This window comes from Vicugna pacos, chromosome 27 (assembly GCF_048564905.1).
Source record: "Vicugna pacos chromosome 27, VicPac4, whole genome shotgun sequence".
Classification (NCBI taxonomy): Eukaryota; Metazoa; Chordata; class Mammalia; order Artiodactyla; family Camelidae; genus Vicugna; species Vicugna pacos.
Window position 1 is genome coordinate 16,951,243 of NC_133013.1, and position 25,059 is coordinate 16,976,301.

The 25,059-nt window shown below is 47.8% G+C and overlaps 1 protein-coding gene across 5 annotated transcripts in view; it reads right to left on the minus strand.

Annotated features, from left to right (window-relative positions):
- Positions 1-25,059, minus strand: part of NTRK3 (neurotrophic receptor tyrosine kinase 3) — a 341,248-nt gene that overhangs the window by 77,788 nt on the left and 238,401 nt on the right. The window contains exons 14-15 of one of the 5 annotated variants that reach the window (XM_072950749.1): positions 17,637-17,771; positions 14,061-16,156 (exon numbers count right to left, since the gene is read on the minus strand). The exons of 3 other annotated variants lie outside the window; for them this stretch is intronic. In XM_072950749.1, coding sequence (XP_072806850.1) covers positions 16,038-16,156; positions 17,637-17,771 — 254 coding nt within the window. In that variant the 3' untranslated portion in view covers positions 14,061-16,037. Of the gene's footprint in view, positions 1-14,060; positions 16,157-17,636; positions 17,772-25,059 lie in introns of those variants that run through there. One more of the 5 variants, XM_072950750.1, reaches the window with a different exon arrangement.

Consider the following 25,059-nt stretch of genomic DNA (forward strand, 5'->3'; position numbering starts at 1 on the left):
GCATAGCACTGTGCTTCAAATTAAGTTTAGATGCTCATCCAGTCATGGAATGTCATTAAGAAAATGTGAGCAACGGAGGCATAAGAAATCTCAGTGAGTTGTATGGGTGGACTTGCAGGGAAACTGGAAATACTTCTTCCTGTGAGATCTTTCATAGGGAAGGAGCATTTAATTAATGCCTTAGTTAATAACTTTTGAAAAATGAACAACTATTTATCAAGCACCCGCCGTGCTGGGCAGATTTGCAGACCGGCACACCAGCTACAGCAGGCACTGGGGAAGGAGCGGGGGTGTTAGGTAGGCAGGAAGCAAGCCAGATCTGAAGCGGCTGCAGTGGCAGGGCTGGTTCCTGGGTATGCACTGTGCTGTCTGCTTCCTGAGCCAGAGTAGGTCCTGCCAAGGGCATGGCTGGATGAAATAAGCAATGAATGGACATTAGTATGTTAGCGAGGCCACCAGGCTCCCTTTGGCTTGGCTATCAGTGGCCAACTGCTGCTCTAATCGCCTCCCTCTGCTTTTTTGCAATCCCATTGCAAGGAGAGAGAAGGGCAGTCTCTCAGAGGTCCTTCCCAGCCTGATCCTCTTTGATTCCCAGCTACCCTGGTTTCCGGGAGGATGCCAGAGAGCCTCATATGGCGGGCCACACATGCCCGGGTGGGCTTCCAGGGCTGGTAACCATTGTCCCTCCCTCAGCCTGGCAGATAGGAAGGACTAGTACCCAGGGATCCTGGGATACACATGGCATCTTGGCAGCCACCTCTATCAGATGACCCGCGAACAGCTTGCTTGGGCTGTAGGAAGTGACACAAACCTAACTGCCCTCGTTGGTCTCGACTTCAGCGCTCCTCCCAGGCCCAGTTTTTCTTTCTCCCTTCCCTTTTGCCACCCGATCTCCATCCTTAATACCACCCACTTCTGCTTGTCCGTGCCCCCATATGTTTGGGTTCTTTTTGGAGCATCTGCTGTGCTGTCTGTCCACCCTTCCAGTCCCCCGGAGCCTCCTCTCCAGCAGACAAGAGCCCAGGCACTCAGAAGAGGGGAGGATCAGTTTCTCCTCCTGGTCAGCCTCTGTCCCATGCCCACCCCAGAAGGACACTGAGGGCCGCTTTAGAAAAAGAAGAGGAGGGGGCCCCACTGGAATCCCAGCATGGGCTTTGCTGGCACCACTGAGAGTGGCAACAGAGAAAAAACATGGCTCTCGCTTGGCCTCCAAAGCTATAGATTTAGATAATCGCATGTTCAGTCTCTCCACCCCTTCATCTTCCCTGTTGCTGTTTCCTTGAATCCACTCCAGCTGGTTGATTTCCCTCCAGTTTGGGTCCCTCTTCTGCCTGGAGCCCAGATCAGTGGGTTGGCTGGAAATGTCTCGCTCTGAATTGTCCGTGGCCTTTCTTATAGCCAGCTTCAATTTCTACTGTCATGTCTCTCTCAATACATTTCCAGGGGGCCATCTGCTTAAAGGCCAGGGCAGGAGGTCAGGGTACATGGGAACTGCCTCCCAACCCTCACCCTGACCTTGAGAAAGTCAAGCTGCCACGCTTGGTTAGCCATCTGTACGACATATAAGATTAGAGGCTTCACTCAGAATCCCATTAACATTTCTGGACTGTGCAGCTCAGAATCCCCAGCCCTGAAGTGTGGCCAGGCTCTGGTTAGAAGAGCTCTTTGGAGAACAACATCATGGGAATGTTGGTGGCACTTTGAAGTCACCTGGGAAAAGTTAATAACCCCTAGACCTACCAACTTTGTATCCTGGGCTCTGAAGACGTCATGTTCCAGAAGGAGGTGGCTTTCTCTCAGTGAGCTCTCTATTGCAAGAGGACAGCTGTCTACAAGGAGAGTCCACTGGCTCCCTGCTTGGGGAATCCCTAAGTACCCAGGGTTGTCTGCAATGGGCCACAAGGCAGGAGGCAGGAACACGCAGCCCCTCTCCTGGGGGCCGCCACTCAGTGGTCCCCCTCATTCAGCTTAGCGACCAGAAATTTGGAAACGCCTGCTGTGTCATTCATAAGAATAAAAAAATAAGACAAAATAGTCCAAGTTTCCAAATATAAGAGATTAGTGAAATAAGTATGGTATATCCACACAGCAGAACATCGTCCAGCCTTAAAATCACATTGCCACCTTGTGTTTATTGAGGCTTTGGAGAACCTTTCTCATAGTTATTTCTAAGGGTACACACTGCTATAACCCCGTATGGGTTAAATGTCCACATAGATACCCCAAGTAGCCTGTGGGGGTTATTTGGCCCTCTATTAATATTGTATTTAGGTTCAATCATTTTTATCTAGGATTAGTATATTTCTGTTCAATCCATTGAAGTTATTTATGAGAGAAAAATATTATAAAGAAATTAAATGAATTTGGGTACACAATGTGATGGAATAGTATCTATCTCTAAAACTAGAGTGAGGAATTTCTCTCAGAGCCCCAAGAATCTGGCAGGGAGAACGCTAAAAAGTACAGAATAATATGTATAATATTGTTTTATATGTGCAAAATGGCGGAAAAACAGCAGAAGATATTGATATTTATTTATATATAATTTCTTTTGATACAATTCATAAAGACACACAGTAACAGTGGTTGCCTGTGTGGTGGATTGAAGAACCTGCAGACGAGGGACAGGTGTGGGAAGAATGCATATATATATGTGTGTGTGTATATATACATCTATATATACACACACACATACATACACACATGAGATGTTGATCACCTCAAGGTTCATACATAAAATATTTTACATCAATATATGACATATATTTATTATAATTTATATGATATATCAAATATAACATAATATATAATATATCATATATTATAATATATAATATATAATGCTATATATTAGTAAACTATATTTTACATATATATTTACATATACATATAAAAAGTCTATTAGGGTATTATTTACCTACCATAAAATTCATCCATTTTAATGTACAACTCAATGATTTTTAGTAAATCTACCAATGGCACAACCATCCCCATAATCTAATCTTAGACCATTTCATCACCCTCAGTAAGATCCCTTGGGTCCATTTACGGGTAATCCCCATTCCCACCCCCAGCCCTAGGCAACCACTAATCTACTTTTTGTCTGTGTAGATTTGCCTCTTCTGGACACTTCATACAAAGGGCATCACGTAAAATGGAATCTTCTGTGTCCCACTTCTCTCCCTTAGCGTATTGTCTTTGACGTTTATCCATGTTGTGGTCCCAGTCCTCCATTCCTTTCTATTGTTGAGCAGTATTCCATGGTTGGTGTATACCATACTTTCTTAATCCATTCATCAGTTAATACACTTCTGAGTTGTTGCTACTTTTTGGCTATTTTGAAAAATGCTGCTTTGTACATCCAAGTACGAGTTGTGTGAGTGTAGTTTTTGAACCACGTGACTAGATTATCTATACAAAAATCTTTACCATTGCCAAAGATTAGTTAAACAGCACATGCAAGCCATCTCATAAAAGAGAAAGAAGTGAAGCAATGGATATGTGTGTGCATGTGCACAGAGAATGATTTCATTCTGTTAAATAATTAAATAAGAACATAAAAAAGATTAGAAAGGCAGAAAGCTAAAATGTTAACAGTGTTGTCTCTGCGTGATGGGATGGTGGATAATTTATGTGTTTGTGTGCTTTCCTGTATTTCAACAAATTGTCTACTGTGAATATAAATTACTTTTGTAATCAGGAAAAAAACCCCTATAATGTTAGAAGAAAAAAAAAAAATCCTTCCCATTCAACTTCTCCAAGGTCTTTCCCTCTCTGTTGCAGAAAGATATGCTCCCAATAGTCCACAAATAGGGGAGGAGCGAGTACAGCCCATCTCTCTCTCTCTCTCTGTTTAATGCTGGTCACAGCATCCAGAAAACTGCAGATCCCCAATAAATACCAATCAATTTTGGAGACCTTGAGATCAGTCTCCACGGCAACCTGACAAGGGCATGACACTATATGAGCACTGCCCCAGCATGGAGATGGTCCAGCAGGAAGAATGCCGGCCTTGAATGGTGCAAGGTTACCAAAGGACCACACAGTATTTAGCTATGTGGCAATGGGATCAGGCTTCCTCAGGCTCAAAGAGGCAGGCATGCTCTAAACGATGGAACATTGGAAGTCTGAACGGATCATCCTGAACCGCCATTGCTATTTATTCAGCTGCAAACAGATGTCATGATTCAGTACTTTCCAGAACCACATTTAAGAACTAAATGTCCTTCCTCTATGCTTACGTCATGCACAGTTTCATCATATTGCTTCATAATTACTCACTTGTCTGCACCAGGTCTGTCCCGTACATTTGCAGGACCTGGGACAAGAGAGTCATTAGAAGCCTGCATCTCACGGGTCCAAAAATGTGGAAGTCATACATCAAGCTAACACCCTGTAGAGCAGATACATCCTATCTTCCTACTCTGTTAAATATATTTTCATAATGACCTGAAATACTTGCTTCTACCAGGTACGAATTTAGACGTCTCAGGTTCCTTGGAGTTATGAGTTGTGACATGTCATGCCAGAGAGCTGGCCCCCCAGCCTACTTCCCTTTTCCATCACTCAGCAGAAGAGGTCTGGGAACACTCAGCCTGAACCCCCTCTGCCCCCAGACAGCAGCCCCTTGGCCAAGTGCACACACAGCAGTGCTGCCCACCCTTAGGAGAAAAGTCCAACAGAGAGGGCTGCAAGTGTACTGGAAATGGGTAAGAAATTCTAGTTTAGGCCACTGAAATTTTATCTAGAAAGGGCATGGAACGGAGGCTCTGGGTGGCCACTTCCTGTGGCCCTTGGACTCTTAGTAGCTGAAGGAGGGCCCTGAAAAGACTGAGAATCCTCTTGCCCAAGGTTATGGGTTACCAATGTGAATTCCCACTGGATCAGATTTCTTGAGCTTGGCACTACTGACATTTAGGACCAGATATAGATGGATAAAACCCACATACACAAAAACTCTTTGAGGTCCTCATAGTTTTTAAGAATGTAAAGGGGTCCCAAGACCAGAAAGTTTGAGAGCCACTGTCCTAGAGCAACAACGCTGCCCACACTTCTACAACATTGAGTGTAGGGAGTAGAGAAAAAAAATACATGGAAGGCCTTCCTGAGAGGTAGAATAAATAACCGAATGTAAAAATAAGTACATTTTCAGAATTTTATAACAGGAGTGTCACTGTGACATTTTAACTGCAAAATGTTCTGTAGGTTCTTCACAGTGGAAAAAAACAAGTCTGGGGGAGAAAAAAGCAAAAATAGTAAGATTTTCAATAAAAGCTATACATCTTAGATACAATATGGATTGTTTGGAAGTTTCCTGATGATCTGATTTGCACTTGGACTAGCCTCACCTCAGACACCCCCAACCTGTCCAAAAATTGACTCCACTTGTTGGCATGCCCAAGAGTGCCAAGGGTGTGCAAAAACAATTAAAGGGAAAGTGACAGAGAGCGTGTTTGTATTATTTGTGGAAGGGGAAGGGAAAGCGTCTAAAATGTGTAATTTAAAATTTAACTGCAATTTTGTGATGAACAGTGGCTTTCAGTAATCCCTGCCATAGAATCAGGATGTATTATCAACCAGAAGCATTTTTGTTAATATCTGAACAGCATCCCTGAGCAAAATAAACAGCTGAAAGACTCCATTCCCTCTAGCTTTAACACCAGTTCTTCAACAACTGCTGATTTTCCCTTTTTAAATGTCTCCACTTCCTGTCCCCCCACCAACACATAACAGAGATGTTATATTCTTGCTCCGCCACCCCCACCCAAGTGCCGAGGTGTTCTGAACGCACGACATCATTCACATGCCCAGTGCGCCCTCAAGGGCATATGACAGTGTCCTCCTATTTTTAAATGAAACAACTGAGAGCTACCTTCCCAGAGCAACATGGCCAGCTGGTGGCCAGGCCGAAACCAAGATGCTTCCCACTGATACTGGAGCAGGGGACCCCTGAATCCTTGTTGGAAGAGGCACAAGCTAGAAGCTGACAGGGGTGGAAAGAGATGATAAAGGACTTGCTGGAGATCCTTTAGAAGAAAGCGATAACTCTTGTTTTTCACAACAATCATTTCTAGAAATTGCCTCCCCAAACCCCCATAATCAAAAAACATGAATTACCTCAATTAAAAGAACAGTAATAATAATAATAATAATAATAATAATAATAATAATAATAATAATAATAATAATAATAATAATAATAATGGATAACTCAAGGAGAGGTCAATAGCATGTCACTAACAAGAAAAGTCTTGCCGGTTCAAGGCTGGGGCAGCTAAATAATGAAACGTGAACCACTGACCACTTCTCTAAGCCAGCTTCCATCTCCTGTGCTATAAATAATTCAGAGTTTTCTTTTTTCTTAAATATCACAAAACCAAGTCGGAATCTTTATGTGAAGGATTCTGTCGTGTCCCTCTCTCCCGCCTCCTCCCCCTCCCTAGCCAGCCCAGGCAACTCCCAGGAGAACGACCCCTCAAGCTTTAACATTTATTCTTTGACATTTCAGACTACTTGCTAGGCAGAGCTGCCTTCTTGAGATCAAAGTTAGAAAATCTCGCCAAGAACTCCCACTTGGCCCTGTCCAACTGTGACAGAGAGGGTCTATGAACCTCCAAGCATCTGCTTCCTTCCTTGTTCAGAGAAATCCACCAACCCTCACCCAGAAGGGCAATCATGCTCTCACACGTACCACTCTCCCCAGCACCCTGGGAGGGAGCGGAGGTCACTCTTCCCACGTGACCTGCCAAGACACACAGCAGAGAGAGACGGATCTGAGAACCAGAAGATGTCCCCCACGAGGAGACAGTAGTGACTTATGGGGATGGGTCATTTGGGACATCTGTCTGGGTAGGATCTTTTATCTGTGGAACACCAAGCTCAGAGACAAATATGGAGCAAGGAAAGGCAACTTACCCAAGTCACTTTGCTAGTGGTAGTGCTGGAACTGACTCCAGGTCTTCACTTCTATGTGCTACCATGAGGTGATGTCACCTCCACCAGCCTGGGAGGGTGACCAGGTTTAGGGCTGAAGTCTTAAGCACTTATGTGAAACAACTTACCATTCATTGTCTTCTGAGATATCACAGTGAAGATTTCTCATGCTTCACAAAAGTATCTACCTACCCACCATCTCCCAGAATCATTTCTGCCTCCAGATAAATCAGAGAGCAGAAGTGGGGAACCGAGCCTACAGCTGGGCAAAGGTATTGGGGTGTGGTTGTTTTTCTTGATGTAAGAGGTCAGTGGTTGATGAACACATCCTGACTGGTTCTTCTTTAAAAAGTTCCTGACCACACCACAGCCCAGTGTTACCTAGAGTGCATGTGTGAGTCTACTGACAGGTGTTTAGTGAAGAGTGTTTTGTGTTTTGTTAGATTCAGAAAGTGGTAGGATAAGGTTTATATAAAGCAGGACTTCTCAGAGCCTTTAATATCCTACCATGCATGGTGAATCTACAAGAAGTTGGTTATACCTTATAGCATTCTCCAAAGTGATTTGATGGGCTCTTAGCATCTCATGAGACTAAAGGGAAGCATTTCTGCAGCCAATGAAAAGGGGAGTAACTTGAGCCTTACAACATCATTTATCTAATAATGAGTTGGGCTTTCAAATTAAGAGAGAACTCTATTGCAGAAACTGAAGCTTTCCCCAGAAAACTGATCCATCTGTGTAGGCCAATAGTTGGTCAAGTGGTTGATCCACTAAAATTACTAAAATAGCCAAAGATACCATCCTGAAGATGCACAGTGGTGTCATTCTGGTCTTTTTAATGACCAGATGGGCCATTGGGTATCACAAGTAAAGTACAGCAATTGCCTGTTATGATACCAAGAAACGTCAAACTGACAGCCATAAAGATTGAACAATTCCATGAGTCATTCAAACATGGACTCGGAATTTAAATTCTCCCAGGAAGGACATCTTCAGAATATATTCTATATTCATGGTGCCTCCTCTATCGTTTCCCCCACCAGACTCTAGTTCTCATTGGCGGACTCTGCACCTGGCTCCCTCTGAAGCAAAAGGCTTTGGTCCAGAGCTGTGACCCTCGATGGGAGCAACCAGAGAGAGTCACAGACCCCGGCTGTGCCCTCTCAGCCAGGTTGAGTTTTCAGAGACCTAACACTCACAACAAAAATTGCTTTGAGATTTCCTCTCTGGTTCCCTGCCTGATGAGTCTTCTCTCAGAATTAACAGCAGGGATGCTGACACATGGGCGAATACATAATACATAGGCTGGACTTAGCATCCAGCTGGCGTTCTGGAATTTTCCTTCTGCCTGAGATTGCTTGTAGGAGGGCCCTGGGGGAAGCACTTATCCTGCTTGGCCCGTGGGACATAGACATTAGGAGCTGTCCTTTTTGACTTTGACAGCAGGAGGGAGGATCTTGGAGACGCCTTGTCTGGGCTGGAACTGAGAGAGCCTTTGTGGGTCCGGGGGTCTCCTGTGTTATGGAATCTAAACCCTTTCAGCTTCAAACTCAAGTTGTGTGCTCCCGACACCATCAAGAACCTGGCTGTGTGCCATAAATGTTTCCCTGGGACCCCTGCCCTCAGTTTCCACCTTCTCACTGCCTAAGAAGGCCATCTGGGAGTCAGAATCACATGACCTTTGGCCAGAGGCTGTTTCAAGCCTCGTCACGTCAAGGATCTCACGCTGCAATTTGAAAACTATATTCCGAGGACCAAACAGACCGAAGCTGGTGTGAGCTTCAGAGTAAGACAGTGGGTGGCATTCCAGAGCTCTGTCAAAGGAGTATCCCTGGGCCATATTCAAAGGCAGCGAAGTCATTTTACAGGGGTTACGTCCTTGCCCTTCTCACTGCTGAGTGAACGCAGGGCTGAGAGAGGGGAGCTGTGTCTTTTTTAAGGGAAATAAGCCAGTTGCTTCGGTGAGGTCCGCAAAGGCAGAGCCAGGCTTCATTTTGCTGCTGTGGTTACAAGACATGGGCGGCAGAAACCCAGGGGAAATGAGAGCGACGTAGATAAGCTGGTGTCACTGTTGGCCACCAAGGCCTCTGGCGTTACTTACCCAAGTCAGGCTTGGTGGGGTTTTCTGACGTGATGCTGGTCCTCAAACTTGGATGAAGCCACAAGTCAGGGACACAGCCCTGGGACTCATACCTTTGAGCAGCCTCACCGCTAGGTCTTCAGACCCTCTCCATGGCTGAGGGGGCTGTTCTGATCCACCTGCCATGTTCTCAGACTGCCCTTGACATGGCTCTTAGGCGGGGGTGAAGGGAGAATTGCTCTTTGCCTCCTAGAAAAACCAAGCTCCATTCTTCCTGCCTTATCACACACCGCCCTGCCTTCACTCTCAGCCAAATCAAAGTCAGGTTCATCGACATCAGAAAGGCCTTGAGTGACGCCTGTTTGCAGAGGATCCTGGGAAGACACTGTGACCCTGAGAAGCCCAGGGGAGCCTCTGGTCTGAGTAGGAAGCTCATGCATCTCTCATTTTCCAGACTTGAAAGTCTCACCAAAACCCTCAGTCAGGATGTCTCTACAGCTGTGGCTATTATCTGGGAATTTGGGCATACTGTCTTTCCCTCTGATCTAACCAGTTCCAAATTACTTCCCGTATTGGACCCACACAGACCTGGTCTTGCCTTGGGCTGGAGGCCTTTGACATGGAATCTGAGCCATCAGCATCCTCTGGGTCCCTCTGGGATCTGTGCTTCTCGGAGATCCTCCTGCCTTTCTTATTTCTCTCTCTCTCTCTCTCTCTCTCTCTCTCTCTCTCTCTCTCTCTTCACTCTTTCTCTCTCACTGTCATGGGAGCTGAGCATGCTCCAATCAAAGGCTAGCCCCAATATCTTCCTCACTCTCCCCAGTTCTCATCATGTCCCGCCCCCAAACACACAGACCATCTGAGCAGTGCATCCACCTTCCCCTGGAGGTCAAGGTGGGTGGGGAAGGGGAATCTAGTACTCTCAGGAACCCACCCAGGAGGGGAAAGTGTCCTGATGGAAAGAGACAAAAAGGCAGAGAGGTCCTAGACCTCATCATCCTTGCAGAAATCTCCCCCCTGGGCCCGCAGAGCTTTACAGGGAAACTGCGGTCACTTAATGGAAGTTTACCCACCAAGTAGGAGGATTTGGGAACAAAAACCTATCCACATGGGCCTCAGAATCTTGATGGAATTTTCAAATCACCGGAAAAAGCAGACAAGACAGCTTCTCTCTTGCCAACATGATATCTTCAACTGGCTTTGGGTTCAAGTAGGGTGGAAGGAGTCTTATGAGCTCTGGGAATATATTATCAGATCTAGGCTGAGGTTTTCTTGGGAGGTGGGAAGTGCAGGGGGCTGGTAACGGGATTTCTAAAGACAAATGCAGAACTAGCGCTATCCAAGGAGACTGGAGGCTGCGGGCAGCTTCGCCCACGGCACCAGCAATAGAATGGGAACGCAGTGGGTGTGGCAGAGCTAGGAGAGCAAGGGAGTGGAGCTTCAAGCCTTCCGGATGATTCGGATGCGAACCAGGTTCCCCTGAAGCCCCCACCCTCCTCGCTGCCCCAGTGCCCCCTCCACTGTCACGCTGAAGAGTTTTCCCTCTGTCCTTCCCAGTGGAGCCTCGTAGCAGCCAGCATCCCTCCACCCTCACTGCCACCATCCTCTTGCTCTCTTTTTCCGAGTCACTCCGGTGGCCACCTGTGAGTCTCACCGGAGCTCACAGTTGGTAAACACTGAAGGAACAAAGGCCCTCCGCCTAATCCACGTCTGGCGCAGTACAGGAAGCTACACCACGATGAAGTCACCCGGCACTGATCTGCTGGCTCCTGCGCTGTCTCAGCGGCATCCAACCCTCCCTTGAGTCTCACTATGGTATCTGGGATGCACAAGCCTCTGCTCATGCCTGGGCTTGACCTGCAGGAACTGGGCTGAGCCAAGGGAAGTGTCGCAGCCCAGCACTCTGCTGAGGTCACGCCTGTCTGTGGCTGGGAGGAGGAGGTGAGGATGTGGGGGCTGGGAGTTTGGCTACAGAAAGGAATTCCCCCATAAGAAGGAAGAGACAGGGCAGCCCGGAGCCCAGCTCCTTGGCTTCCAAATTGAGCATGCCTGGCATCTGTTCTCTCTCCGCACGAGAAGCACTTGGCCGAGCTTCCACACGCCAGGAGGTTTTTGAGGTTGGGTGAAGAAAGTTCGAAGAGGGGTGTGGAAGTCAGGCAAGGCTCTTCCTTCTGCTGCCTTCCTGTCTGAAGCTGCTCATGCTTGCCCGGACCTGGGCAGCCTCACCTACCAGCCTGAGCATCAGGTGTGTCTCATCCAACAAGTCCTCCTCAACATCAAAGATGCCACCCATGTCTGCTTGGGAGTCTCACCCACTGAGAGCCAGGTGATCAGTCTTAGATCTAGGAACAACCACACTTTCAGGCAACCAGGGCCATCAAATGCTAGAGAGGGTGAAGAAAGACACTGCAGATGTTCTTTTCTGGGAGGTCTTTAAAAATCGCCCTATTTGGAAGGTCCCAGAAGGAAGTTAAGGATGGCGTCTAGCCCCAAAGACCCCTGAAAGATTTTGTCTAGGAAGCCAGAGGAAGGCTATGATTGTGGAGCCCCCAGGACTGCACGGAGCAGAAGACGGGCTGACCTGTGGGGCAGCGGAGTATCCAAGAGCCCTGGGAGGTCAAGGAGACCCCACGTCGGTCGTGATTCTGCCGGCCACAGCTGGGAAAATCTTGCCTAGTTATTGCTGACTCTTTCTGAGCCTCCGCTTCCTCCAGGGTGAAATGTGCTTGCATCTGAATTGGCGCTTCACAAGTTTGACTTAGTTATCATCAGTAATGCTCCACTGGTGAGCCCTTCTTTGGAGCTTGGTAACCATTTCCAGGGTCCAGCCACACAACCCTTAGGGAAGGACTCAAGTCTTCTCCAGAGCGTGTACCTGAAAGGCCCCACACCTGAATTTACCACCGTCCTGCCCCATCTTAAGGGTACAGTGAGTTCTGCATCCTTTGAATTTCAGGGAATAAGATTCAGAGCCAGTGTCCCTTGATCACTCCCTCCAGAATGAAAATCCAGCAAGCACATGGCAAACACACTGGGTTCATGGCTCAAACCTCTGCCACAAACCGCCCCCCCCCCCAGAGCCAAGCTGTAAGCTCAAGTCCAAGAAAGCCTCTCTGAGATTCCATGGTGAGGTTTCAAACCCAGCAGATCAGGGAGATACAGAGCTTGTTGGTTCTCTGAGCCTCTCTGCACAAAGCTGGTCCAAGACAGCAATCTTGGTGGGCAGAGTTCAGCTCTCTGGGGCTACCCCGTGCCAGCTCTGACTTCCCCAGAGCCTCCAACGTTGGAGTAGACGCCATGGGACTTCAGGACCCAGCAGGAAAGCCTGGGAAACAGAATCTTGGACACTAAACATTGCACTCCAGTCTCAGCCACATCCTCATGCCTGCCAGCAACTTTTTCATACTTCCCTCCATCTGTCATGGTCTCTTCTGTTGCTTCAGACATTCTCAGTGCTCTTAGATGCTCCCACATGCAACACAAGGCCTTGCCTTAATCTTTACAGGCAAAACAGAAGCCACCAGATAAGAACTCTCTCACATCTTTGTCTGCCCCGCACCTCTAAACCCCCATCTCTCCCTCTTCCCTCCTGCTACAGCAGGAGAGCGCTCCCTTCACGTGGCTGAGGCTACCCCTTCCGCCCGAGGATGGGTGCTTTGCTTTCTCATCTCCTCTGGGGCTCTTTCTAGTCATCATCTTTCTCCCGTGCATTGGCAGGCTCTGTACATCTGAACAAAACAAAGCTTAAATGTCTCTTCTTACTGATAGTGAAATTCTCCCTTGAATCCATGCAGCCCGCTGGTCCCAACCATTGGGGCATCCCTGTTCTAACCCTGGAACCGCTGTGGACAGGAGAATGCAGAGCTGGGGTAACTCCCTACCCAGGCCACTCTACTGAAAAGGAGTTTCCATCTGGGGTGCAGTGGAGATGGGGGAGCCTCCCAGCAAACTAAACTTTAGTAAGAGAGTCTGTTAAGTCAGGGTAAGTGGAGAAAGCACCACTCTAGCCTGATCAGTTGCCTGTTGGACTTGCACCTTGGGCTCACCCACCTGACTGCACCTGCCTCGCCTTTACTTGTGAAGTAAGCAAGCGCCAGCAAAGCTTGCTGAGACCCAGCGAAGGATTCAAATGCTCCCAGGAACCCTTCCCCAGCCCCTGACCTCCTCTCTTGCTCCAAATCTCTTACATACAGAGTCCCTTCCTCCTAAAAGAAAGCTACTGTAAGTTGCAAAAGGCATTTCAATCCTCGGAGCCGTGTCAGGGCTCAGGAACCAAGGACAGACAGAGACGCTAGCTCATCTAAGCGTTTTAGCCTTAGGAGGACTCCAGGACTCTTTTGCCTCTGTTTCGCTGGCAGCCCGCATGAGACCTGCTATGAGAGTTTGGCTCACCTGAGTGTGTATGTGTGTGCGCGTCTGTGTGTGTGTGCGTCTGTGTGTGTGTGTATGTATGTGTGTGTGTGTTGGTGGGGGTGGCGGGGTAGTTTCGGATGATCAGCAGATTGGCCTATAAGTCCAAAGCTCCATCTTCCTCTGGGCAAGGTCTCTTCCCCAAGACCCATAAGAGAGATACAAAACCACGCCAATCAAGGGGAAAGTCACACTGGCTTGCTGGCGCACCAAAGATAAAGAACCCCTCAGCCCACCCCCAGGCCCCCTTCAACGTCAGCCCTGAAGAAAGAATCTCTATAAACTTTGGCTGCTTGGACAACAGAACCAAAGTTTCAGTAGCCTCAGTTGTATGTGGAGGAGTCAGATTTGAAGCTTGCTTCTGCCTCTTGTGCTCTGTGACCCTGAATGAACCATTCAACCTCTCTGTGCTTCTGATTCCTTCTCAATAAGATGAGAAAACACACCCTCTCAGTGAAAGCAATCAATGAAACAGACTGTAAACACCTTTGCAGATAGGACTTGGCTAAGAACCTTCTTTAAAACCTTAACAGTAAAATAGGGAGGAATGAAAAACAAAAAACATGGGAAGCCTGAAATTTCTATATGTCTTTAATATTCTTTGCAAAATTGCCAAATAAGAGGTCTGATCCAGTCATTTCATTAGAAAATAAAGTGTTTATTAAGAAACTATACACTGAACACTCCTATAAGTCTCTGTGGAAACACAACGCCCCATTGTCATAGCACAAGGTGAGGAAAATGGCAGATAAAAGATGCTGGGATGGATGGAGCCTGGGAGGCTGGAAATGAGGTAATGATTTACAATAATTAAAAAACATCATCCTCAAGCTTACTCCTTAAAGCCACACTCAGGAGGAGGCCCTGGTCCACAGGGTTGGCAGGACATGATGGGGAACAGCCTGACATGACACAGCAGCGGGCAGAATGGTGGGGAGCTGGGAGGGGCTAGATAGACACACACCTCGAGGCCCCGCAGAGAGCCTGAATTCCTGCGTGATACTCTGGACATTCAGGTGCCGGGAGGCCACCCCAGATACCGGGCAAGACCTTGGAAAGCACTGCATTTTACACCCCATGGAGGCATCTGCAGGGTCAGGCTAGAAACCTGACATGAAGAAACGCCATCCACAGGACTCAGAACATCAAACCCTACATGGGAAGTTTAACCCCCAGTTAAATTAGCCAAAGGTAGAAAGTCTGTTACCTATCGCTGTGTGTCACTGCTCCAAAACCACCGCCATTTTGTCCTGAGGGCTCCCCATACTTGGCCCCCCTTCCTCCATGCTCCACCCTCCAGGGGGCAGCCTGTGCTGACGCCCCACAGTGGAGGCACCAAGGGTCGGGGGAATGAGGCCAAGCCCAAAGTCCACTCAGCAGCCAACGTGGCAGCAAAACTCTGGGAGAGGTTCAGGCCCTACAATGGTACCTTTCCTACTGAAGCAGGGGAAGGGCCTCCCCGCCCCTCTCCCCAGTGGATCACATTGAAAATGGTGGACACAAACCCCCCTCTTTGGAAGAGAGTGGCCATGGAGTAAGGCATGAGTCAAAGCAAGCAAAGTAAACACATATATTGACCAGAGAACAGATGACACTTCCACTGGTGCCATGAGAGGGGCTGGAGGAGGCCAAGTATTACTTCTCTTCCCCTTCAGTTCACCTTGGCCTTGAAATGGCGATTCCATTGGGTTCCGAAAGTTCTCAGAGTCAAGATAGGTAAAAGTGGGGGAAGAGAGCCAATCCCAGGATTACAGGCCAGCAGGAAGGGCCTTGGTCCCTGATTTCCTTGGTCCCTTGTGGTCCTAGTAGGATGGCCAGTTCACGGGCAGGCCTCCTGCAGCCAAATGCGTCGGAACCGCAGGCCTAGGGGCCGAGGAGCAGCCCTGGAGCAATCCGCCTCGCCAAGGGGTTTGCTAACATCACACTCACTGTGAGCCGCTCCAGAGAGAGGAGGAAGTAGGGGGGAAGTGTGTCCCAAAAAAGGGATGGTTTTCTCCACCAAAAAAACAAAATAATAGTATAGAAAACAACTGGTTTCCATTCTTTCCTCTGAGACCTAATCTGGTGCCAATACTTGGGCCTGGCTCCCCCTCCTCTCACAGCGCCGTCTCCACCTCGGCTTAGATGTTCTTCCCCACGGGAGGTTTCAGGGCGACGAGGTCACTAAGAGGACAGCCTGGCATCCTAGGGAGAGCCAGGGAGACCCCCCTCGCTTCCGAGCAGGGGAAGCGAGGCCGGAGCACGGCTGGACTTCATCAGGCTTTCTCGCGGTGGCTGGGTTGTTTTTGTAAAGCAAGAGAATGGCTAGTATGTTTAAAAGATGCTTCCTGGTGTACAGGCTTTTAATTCTCTGTATTGGCTCTAAGGATGATGGCAGGAGCTGCCTTGGAGGCCGGAAAAAAGCACAGTGATGACTGGAGGGGATGGGCAGCCCTGCCGGTGGCGGATGGGGGCACCCGTCCTGGTGGTGTCAAAGGGCGCGGGGGCACCGGTGGCTTATGTAGTTTCTACTTAGCATCCCCGGATCCAAACAGAACAACGCCTAGAGCTTCCAGCCTCTCAGAGGGCCCAGCCTACAAGGTGACATCAAAACAGGGAGGCTTAAAAAGAGTTTCTAAAAGCCATGACGTCCTTTGCTGAAATAAACATTGACATCCTCAACATAGATGCCATGGTTAAGAGGCTTGGAATGTCCGGGAAGGCTTATTGGATTCAACATAATTTCTCTGAAACCTATAAAAAACAAAAACAAAAAAACAGAAAAACAGAAAAAAGCAAAATAAAGTAAAAACCAAAATCCCCAAAGAAGACCAAAACTAGAAGGGGTAACAGAGAGGGAGCTTGGAAGGCAGGGGAGGAACTGGAGATCTGGAGACAGATATACTGGAAACAGTCAAATGAATTCTCAGCAAAAGGGAAGGGTCGGAGGAGGGGATTAACTTAAAACCGAGCATGGTCAGAGGACCTGGAAACACTCCACTTCTGCTGCGGCCTCCACTGAACCGAGGAAGGGGAAGTGAGCGAAACATCTGGGGGCTTGGCCTTGGACTGTCCTGGATGGGTGGGGGTGGCCTCATCTAACGGGGGAGGTGGGAACGGGGGATAATCTTTAGGGTCACTGGGGGGCAAAGGGGTTGGGGGATGCTTTCCAGACCTTATATTCCGAAGGGATCCCTGAGGGCCATTTCCCGTCCTAGCAGGTGGGATGGTGCGGGCCGCCTTGGACCACACCAGGCTGGGGGCTCTGTCCTTCCAAGTCTACAAACTCTCATTCACTTTGTCCTCTCATTTCACCAAGCCAGTGAAATGCTGGCTGATCTCTCAGCCTTCCCATAATCCCAAGTCTTACAGGGGACAGAAGTACCCTGGAGGAGTGGCACTGGTGGCCACTAAGCCATGGACGGCCTCAAGCAAGGAGGACTTCCGTGATAGCTCAGCTGCTCTCTGGCCTACACTGCCGTGGACGGAATTCGGATGTCCAGAAATGTGGGTGTTCCTGATCAAATCTCCAGCAGGAGGCTTTTCAGTCAACCTCGGATTATAATAATGTCTATAAAATAACGTCTGTCTCGAGCGTGTGCTTATTGACGTGCGTGTGAGTGCAGACGAGATAGGAGTAAGCCTGTCATTTTAGGAAAGCTGTATGCAGGTCTGTGGAGGCAGCTGGACACTGGGGCTACGATGGGGAGAGATGGAGTTGGTACTGAGACGTCCCTCTTCTCATCCTCAGGACATACTATGATTGAAACAAAGTTGAATCACCTTGGATGCTGGGAGCGCTCCCTCTGAGGGGGCGGGGTCAGATTGGTGGAGACAGAGGAACACTTCCTCACCTATGACATCAGTTTCAATGTGAAATGTTTCTGGGGTAGCTTCACTGTGCTAACCTGCGACAAGGGCTCTCTTGGGTCTGAGGCTGAGGGAAGGCAGATCATTGGTCTGGGAAGCCTGCCTAGAAGACCCATGACGTCCTTGTTTCTCTCTAGGCCGTGGTCCCTCTTTTGCTTCTTCCATATCCCTCACCTGTCCTCTTCTGGAAGACTCCTCTAACCTAAGGGATTTTAGTACCAGTCCCCCACTGGGCACCTAAGTCATCCCCCAGTCCTCTGGGACATATGGAGATGTCATGAGGTCTTAAGATCTTAAGAATCAAAATTGGTGAGGGGGAAAGGGGTCTGAACTGCATACAAAGATGTCAAAGGAGGTAACTCACCATGTGACCTTGGGTAAGCCACTTCCCCACTCTGGACCTCAGGCTCCTCATATATAAAGTGAGTTGATGGGGCTAGATGATCTCTATTGTCCTTCAAGTTTAATATCCCATGATTGTCTATGTTTGAAAAGACCCCTGGCAGAAGAGGCAGACATGGGGGAATTAATGGTCAGTATGGAGCCCCAAGTGCAAAGACATGGGGAAGTCTTTTTCTTAAGTTCACAGTGCCAGAAACAGAAATCCAGGCATTCCCAGCCCCTGCACTCACACTGCTTTCCCCGCAGGGGCACGTGCTTTTATTTCAGATGTAAAATCCAGATGCACTGTCCTCTGGGTATCACAGCGTGACACTGAAGAAATGCCCGAGGGGATCAGGGAAGGAGGATTTGCCATCACCGTGAACTCCGTCCAGTCTTTCCCTTAACACGCTTACCTTTATCCCTCCTCTTGGGCCAGGGCACCCTGAACTGGTGCCCATCACTGTTTTTGTGGATGCCATTTCTGGGACTGGCAGGCTGAGTCTTATGACTGGAGTGATGATCCTGTAGGTCTCAAGACCCCATTTTTGGCCCCTTCTGTCCCATAAAAGAAATTCAGCTACTCTCCAAGAGGGAAACAACTTCACAAGGGGGAGTAAAGAGGAGAAGAGAGAGGGTGTTTGGCCCCTTAAAATCTTTCTTGCCTCAATTAGGACATAAACATTCGGAACAATAAAAGCTCTTGGCTCCCTGGCAACCCGAGGACTCTAACTCCTATGAAAGAGGTATCATCAGAGCTTCAGAGTGAAATCTCCTTTGGAGGCCCTGCAGCATCGTGGGCCCTGGAAGGCTCCATGTCGGATCCATTAAAGGCAGGGACCAAGCCCGCCTCAGCCTCTGCCAAGGTCCCTGAAGCTGCCTCCGTGAACATGAGCCTTTTCCCATATGAGCTGGGATCTGAAGTTTGTTTTCTCTGGAACTCTTTCCCAGGTGGAGCTTGTCCAAGATTCTAAATGCTGAAGCCTGATAGCATGAGAGGCACCACTCCAAAATCCTCCATTCCTCCCCCTCCTACTCAGAACAGCCCCGGAGCAGGAAGGAAAAGGCATGTGCTGGGAGGAGGGCAAGGGAGACCAGGACCACCACGGACACTGACTGGGAAAGGGACAGATGGGTGGAGGGAAGGCCAAAGAGAGCCAGATACACCTCTAAAGAAAGCCTCGCCCACCAGGGGCCCACGGAACCCCACGTCTAACCTCTCCCTCCATCTGTCGACAGCTTTCCCCAAAGTCATCCAGCACGAAGTTACTTGTGGGCCCGCAGTAATTCAGAACAGAGCCTGGTCTTCAGGGACTGTCTAGGTGTATGTTTCCTGAGAAGTGAGCCAGAGACTCTGGGATCATTTGGGGAAGTTGGGGGGTGGGGGGGAAGCTGTGAAGGAAGAGGCCAGGGGAGAAGGGGTGCTAAGCACCCACAGAACTGGATGAAAGGCTCTGGAACCAATCTCATCGGGCTGAAAGCAGGTTCAGCCTTCAAAGGCAAGTTCTTTAATACACACGGCAGCAAGAGAAGGGCTGGCTTCCTTGGCCGTGCAACACGAAAGATGGCCTAGACCTTCAAATCTCTGTTCTTCTGACAATCTGGTGGATGCTAATCATCTCGCCCTCTCTAGGGGTTCATCCCAGGCCCCCCTCCCACTCTGGCCCTGGGAGACTAGAGCTATCCGCTTTCCAGCACCTGCCGGTGAGAACTTCCTTACAGCCTCCGCCTACGCACCCTTCACCTGACTTTGGGTCCTCAAGGTCTCCCTTTCTGTCCCTGCTTCTCCCTTTTGTTATCCAACGAGGTGATTTTATTACTGAACTCCATGAAGTGGTTCAGGTTATGGCCTGGATAAAAGGCCCAGTACCAAACAGAGCTCTGCTGGATTACTTCCCAACATTTCCTCTTCAAATGTGTCTGTTTGTCATCTTAAAGTTGCTCCATCACAGTAACACTTAGCACTTACAGAGCACTGGCTGTGAGCAAAGCACTTTTTACTCAAGAGTAGGTTGAAATACACAGAGTCCTGGAACTGACATCATGGATGGCTTAACCATAGGGAATCAGAGGCACAGGGCAATCGGGATCCTTGTCCAGAGAGAGAGAGAGAGAGCAAGCACAGGAGGAGTCCACAGGATGCATGTCAGGGTGGGGAGCCTGCTCTGCCTCCCACCTCGGTCGGGGGACATTCTAGCTTCAACTTCCCCACTGTTCTCCATGAGAAGATGTGAAATGTCTTGAAGCACACTGCAGGCAGGCACAAGCCAAAGAAGGGAGCCTTAAGCAATGCTTGGATACAACAATCCTACCATGCAAAAAAAGGCAGAGTCTGATATCACACATTGAACCAAGTTCTTCCTAACCTTAAAATCCTTATCATTAACTACTTTGCAATATAGCTTCTATTTGATGAAAATCAATATACAGGAAAAGGAGGCAGACGTGGAGGTCATGGCAGTCGTGATGGGGACATTCTCCAGGGGAGGCAGGGCTCTGCCTCTGGTTCCTTCTGAAGGCTCGTCCAGAGGTCTAGAGTGTTCCTGCCTCACTGACAGCCCCCCTAGCCAGGGAGATGAGCATCCCCCATGCCCTGCCACTGCCCTCCCCCAGCACATGCCCAGTCTAATCCTTTCCCAGGCTCCTCATTTTTCTGCACCGTTTAGCCTGCCACACCTATCACTCTCAACACAGCTACCACTCTTACAATAACACTTGGCTTGTATTGGGACCTTCCAAGTAAGGAATCCCAAACTCTATCTGGACATTGACTTCTTCCTTTTGATGTTACTTCCAGGAGTTCAGCTTAGAAAGGATGAAAAGTAAACCTGATGAAAGAGAGATAATCATGGGTTTGGAGAGAAGAGGAGTTGCTCAAAACAGAGTCACACAGATGGCAAGAGTGTGGAGAACCTGAGACTCCTCCTCGGGGGCCAAGCATGGTGCCCAGAAGAACTTTCTCTCCAGCACCCTCCCTTTGGGCCACTATGTGAACAAGAAAGGACAACAAAAAGTATATTATGGTAAGAAAAACTGCCTCACAAGCATCGCTTGCTTCCTTTGCTGCCTGTGTGGTGCCCTCACTAAGGTCATGTGAAGAAGGTCGTCAAAGAGTCCCAGTGGTCCCAGGATATGGCTACGATTATGTTGTTCTGTACCTTTGTCTCCTGGTGTGGCTATTGCTTTTGTCAATCAAAGTTCTTTCTTCTCCTGCCATCAGATGCAATAAAAGTCTGGTGGCACTGTCCTAGGTGGTGAGACCCCAATGCCTAGACTTGCTGGCCACAAACTAGCTTGCTTAAAACCCTCAGACCATGTTCTCTGTTATTCTGAGGTTGCAAACCTCACCATATAGGCCATCTGTGGCTCTAGGGTATGTCTTTTTTCAGAATCATTTTTAAAACTTTCGACTTAGTTGCCAACATCTAAAAGGTGGAAGATTTCACAGTTAAAAACCTCCCTATTTCTAGCTTCCTTTGAAAATCCAAGAATTCTGTCAATGCCGGGCTAGCATTTCTGCACAAAGACAATCAGCTCCAGCACAGTGGTGGCCACTGCATTGAGATAGGGTGTGTGTTCTCCAACTTGCCATAGGCCCCACCACTCCCTATTATCCTCCACCCCGTCCCTTCACTCATTTACAACACCTGCATGGTTTGCCCTAGCACTTGAATTTAAAGCTTTACAGTAAACATAAAGCCAGCACTAGGTTATGGGCTGTGCATTAAAGACCAGGAATACCATCTCAGCAAGCCTCATGGACTGTCCCTTACATTCCCAAACGTACGCTCCCTCTAGTAATGGTTATAACTATAAAAATTATAAACAATGGGCTGGAAACCTCCATCAGAGGGCCAAACCTATCTCAGAAAGAGGAGATGGTTCAGGAACTGAACTGTAGCAGTAAGAGGGCATTGTGTTCAAAAATCAGGTTCCCAATAGGAAAACATGCTAGAGACTACTTGCAATGCTACTGCTGGGGGGAGAAAATGGCATTTGTATCACCAGCTGGCTGTGCTTCCACTTTGCCTGGCATGTGTAAGACACTTGATCAAAGGTCACCAAGTGCCAGCCAGCAAGACTTTTTAAGACAGCTGTTAAATTTCATGGGGTAATGATTTGACCCCAAGTACTCCCATAGTCCTATGACAAGAAGCATGCGACCAAGGCTTCTATAGGATATTGAAATGTCCTTGGAGCTGAAATGTCCCTCTTGCATACTTCATGGCTAAGAGTGTTGCACTGAGCTTCCCAACTTCAGTCTACAGCACCTCTTCCTGTAAAGTCGCCTCAATACTGCTGGGAAAATGATGAGACCGCCCTGGCCCACGTGCAAAGTCTGGTTCCAGCTGTGCACAGATGCTCTGAGGGAGGGAGCTGAGGCTGAATGTAACCCAAGTGTGAGTTAGGTCAGGGAATCATGCCAAGGGAAGTCTCAGTGGGAGGCAGCCATAGCCACAGCCGGGTGAGATAAAAGGGCACGGAACACTGAGAGTCTCAGACAAAATTGCAAAAGGCTCTTCCCTGAAGGGATCCCGAAGGCTCTCGGGACTCTTCCTTGGTGAACATGGCAAGGCTTTCACCCAAAGGGAGGAGGATGTGCCTGGGGGCTTCGCCCTCAGCATCACTACTATATCAACTATAAGCTGAGCTTGGCTCAAAGGACTGAAATGTCCTTCCACTCCTGGACACAGATGAAGTGACCACTTAGAATCAAAGCACTTCACAAGCCACGAAGTGAAATTAGTCACCTGGCAAAACCTGATCACCATTCTCAAAAATAAGTCTAGAAGGGAAAATCTGTAATACCAGAACATCACCTCTTGCTTTTTTGAGAGGAGGGAGAGCCACAGCTACGTATATCCTCATTGTGTGTGTGTGTGTGTGTGTGATACATATATTATGTATGTGTGTGCGCATTATATTTATTATGTGTATGTGTGGGTATATTATGTATATAATATAAAAACAATTATATAGTAACATATTATATGTACATGCACGTATTATATATCCACATACACATACATTATATATACGTGTGTGGAGACACACACAGGTGGCATTTCTTTTTTATTTGTGGGAGTTTGTTACTTATTCTGTGTGTAAATCCCTTGCTGGATATATGCACTGGAATTATATTCTCTCAGTCTATGGCTTATCTTTTAACTTCATATATGGTATCTGACATTGATTTTTTTTAATTAGTGTAGTCAAATGCATTCATCTTTCCCTTTATGCTATTTTATCATCCGTATCTCAAGCTTTTTCCCTCCACAAAGTCAAAGGATATACTCCTTTCCACTGTTAGGCTCAGAGATTCCTATTAGCTAGACTCTCAGATAAGGGTTGGCAACGTTATTTTTTCAGACACTTCATCAGTGTGTAAGCCTGTCCCCAACTCACAGCTTCAAGCAGTGATTCTAGCCCTGATCCCCTGACAATCTGGAGTATGTATAGTTGTGTAGGACCCTGAAGAGCTAAGTTCCTGTCCCTACTTTTTGCCTCTAGACTTGGAGCCCAGCCTGAGAATGAATGTAGCTCTGCTCATCAACCTTTTGCTTCTGAACCATTTCTTATCCATCTGGTTGTCTATCTTGTTTTCAAGCTCAGCTATGTGTTCCTATATTTTTTTTTTTTGGTCATTGCTCTGTGTCTGGTGCAGAGGAGGTGCCCTAAAGCAGGAACTCACTGCACCATCTTGACCAGAGCCTGGTTACTTTTCTTTCTTTCTGTATTAGAGAAAAGATGTATTTTCTTTGTTCCTTTAACTGGTGCCTTCAATCCTATCTCCAACTTCCTTCTTCAATTATTTCCTGTCTCTCCAGCATCTTCCATAAATCTTGTTCTGTTCCCCTTTCTGCAGAAATCTGTACATGGTCACCTCTCTCTTTTGGTATGTGCACAGGTAACACGCCCGTGTATGCCCACATTCTCAGGCTCTCCCCTAGTAAATGATGGAGCTATGTCCTCCACTTTACGGACCATTTGCTACCATCCCATTTCCTTAGTTCCTCTGGGTACCAACATTTTGCATGATTCAATTCCAACTGTAACCTCCACTATCTCACAGATCATTAACGCTTAACTTCCCATAATCCAAGTTCCATTCCCTCCATAGAAACTGACCTCTGAAAGTCACCAGTAGGCACCATAACTAGGTTTTCTCCATTCCTCTTCACCTTGATTATTCCACAGACCATCTTGACCATCCCACATCCCCCATGACCCTTAATAATACTGTGTCATCTTTCTACTCCTCTTCTTTGTGGTGGCTTCTTTTCCTCCACCTATACCACCATCCTAGTGGTTCCTGAGGATCAGTCCTTTCACCCCTGGCTCCTCAAAGTGTGGTTCTTAGACCAGCAACAGCAGCATCACCTGAGAGCTTGCTAGAGGTGAGGAATCTCAAGCTCTTACTCCAAACCTAGTGAATCAAAATCTGTCGTTCGACAGAAACCTCAGGTGATTCCTGTGTCCATCAAAGTGTAGGAATGCTGCTCTCACCATCTCCTCCTCCCTCTTCACATCTCCTTGCACTCTCCATCATCGATGTCCACATCCAGGGGTGTGACTTCTAACCCTTTAACTCCAGCCACAAGCTTCCTTCTAAATTTCATTCTCTCAATGCCCAATGGCTCCTTGGCATTTCCATTATTCGCATCATAATCACAAACCCATCATTTCTATAATCCCCATCCCAGACAATGTCCCCTCCTGATAGACCAATTCTTTACAATCCCTACTATGCTGACAATTACCCAGGCACAAACCATTGGAATCCTTATTTCTTGCCAGTGTCTTCCTAATTCCCCATATCTAATCAAAAATCAGGTTTCAGTACATGTTTTGCAGTTATCTCATGTGAACATCCTTTCACTAGATTCCCCATTTCAGCAAAGCATGGCAGAAAGACCTGGAGACAGACGGACCGGCTATCAGATTCCTGTTGTACAACCGACCAGCTGTGTGTGGCCTTAAAGCCTTAAGTACATTACTTAAATTCTCAGAGCCTTGATTTCCCCTTCTGTAAACTGGAAGTATTATTTATCTCACAGGGGCTCTTGTGATTTAAAAAAAAAAAAAGGATCAGGTTAGAGCCTGACACACAAAACACATTAGATGATGAACAAATATTGGTTTAGGCCTCCTTAACCCCCACCTCAATGTCAGAGCCCCTGTTCTGGGGCTTTGTAATATATTCCTCTGATTCCAGTCCCTAGGTGAATCTGCCTGTCACACCATTGTCAAATTATATTGCTAAAACATCACGTTCACCAATTCATCACCCTGTTCAGGAGCCAGCAGTAATCAAAAGTGGCTTTGTATGAATCCCAAATGGCTAGGCTGTCATCCTGGTCTTGCCACACCCTCTTCCCGGCCAAATATTTTGGCCTTGTCACCCA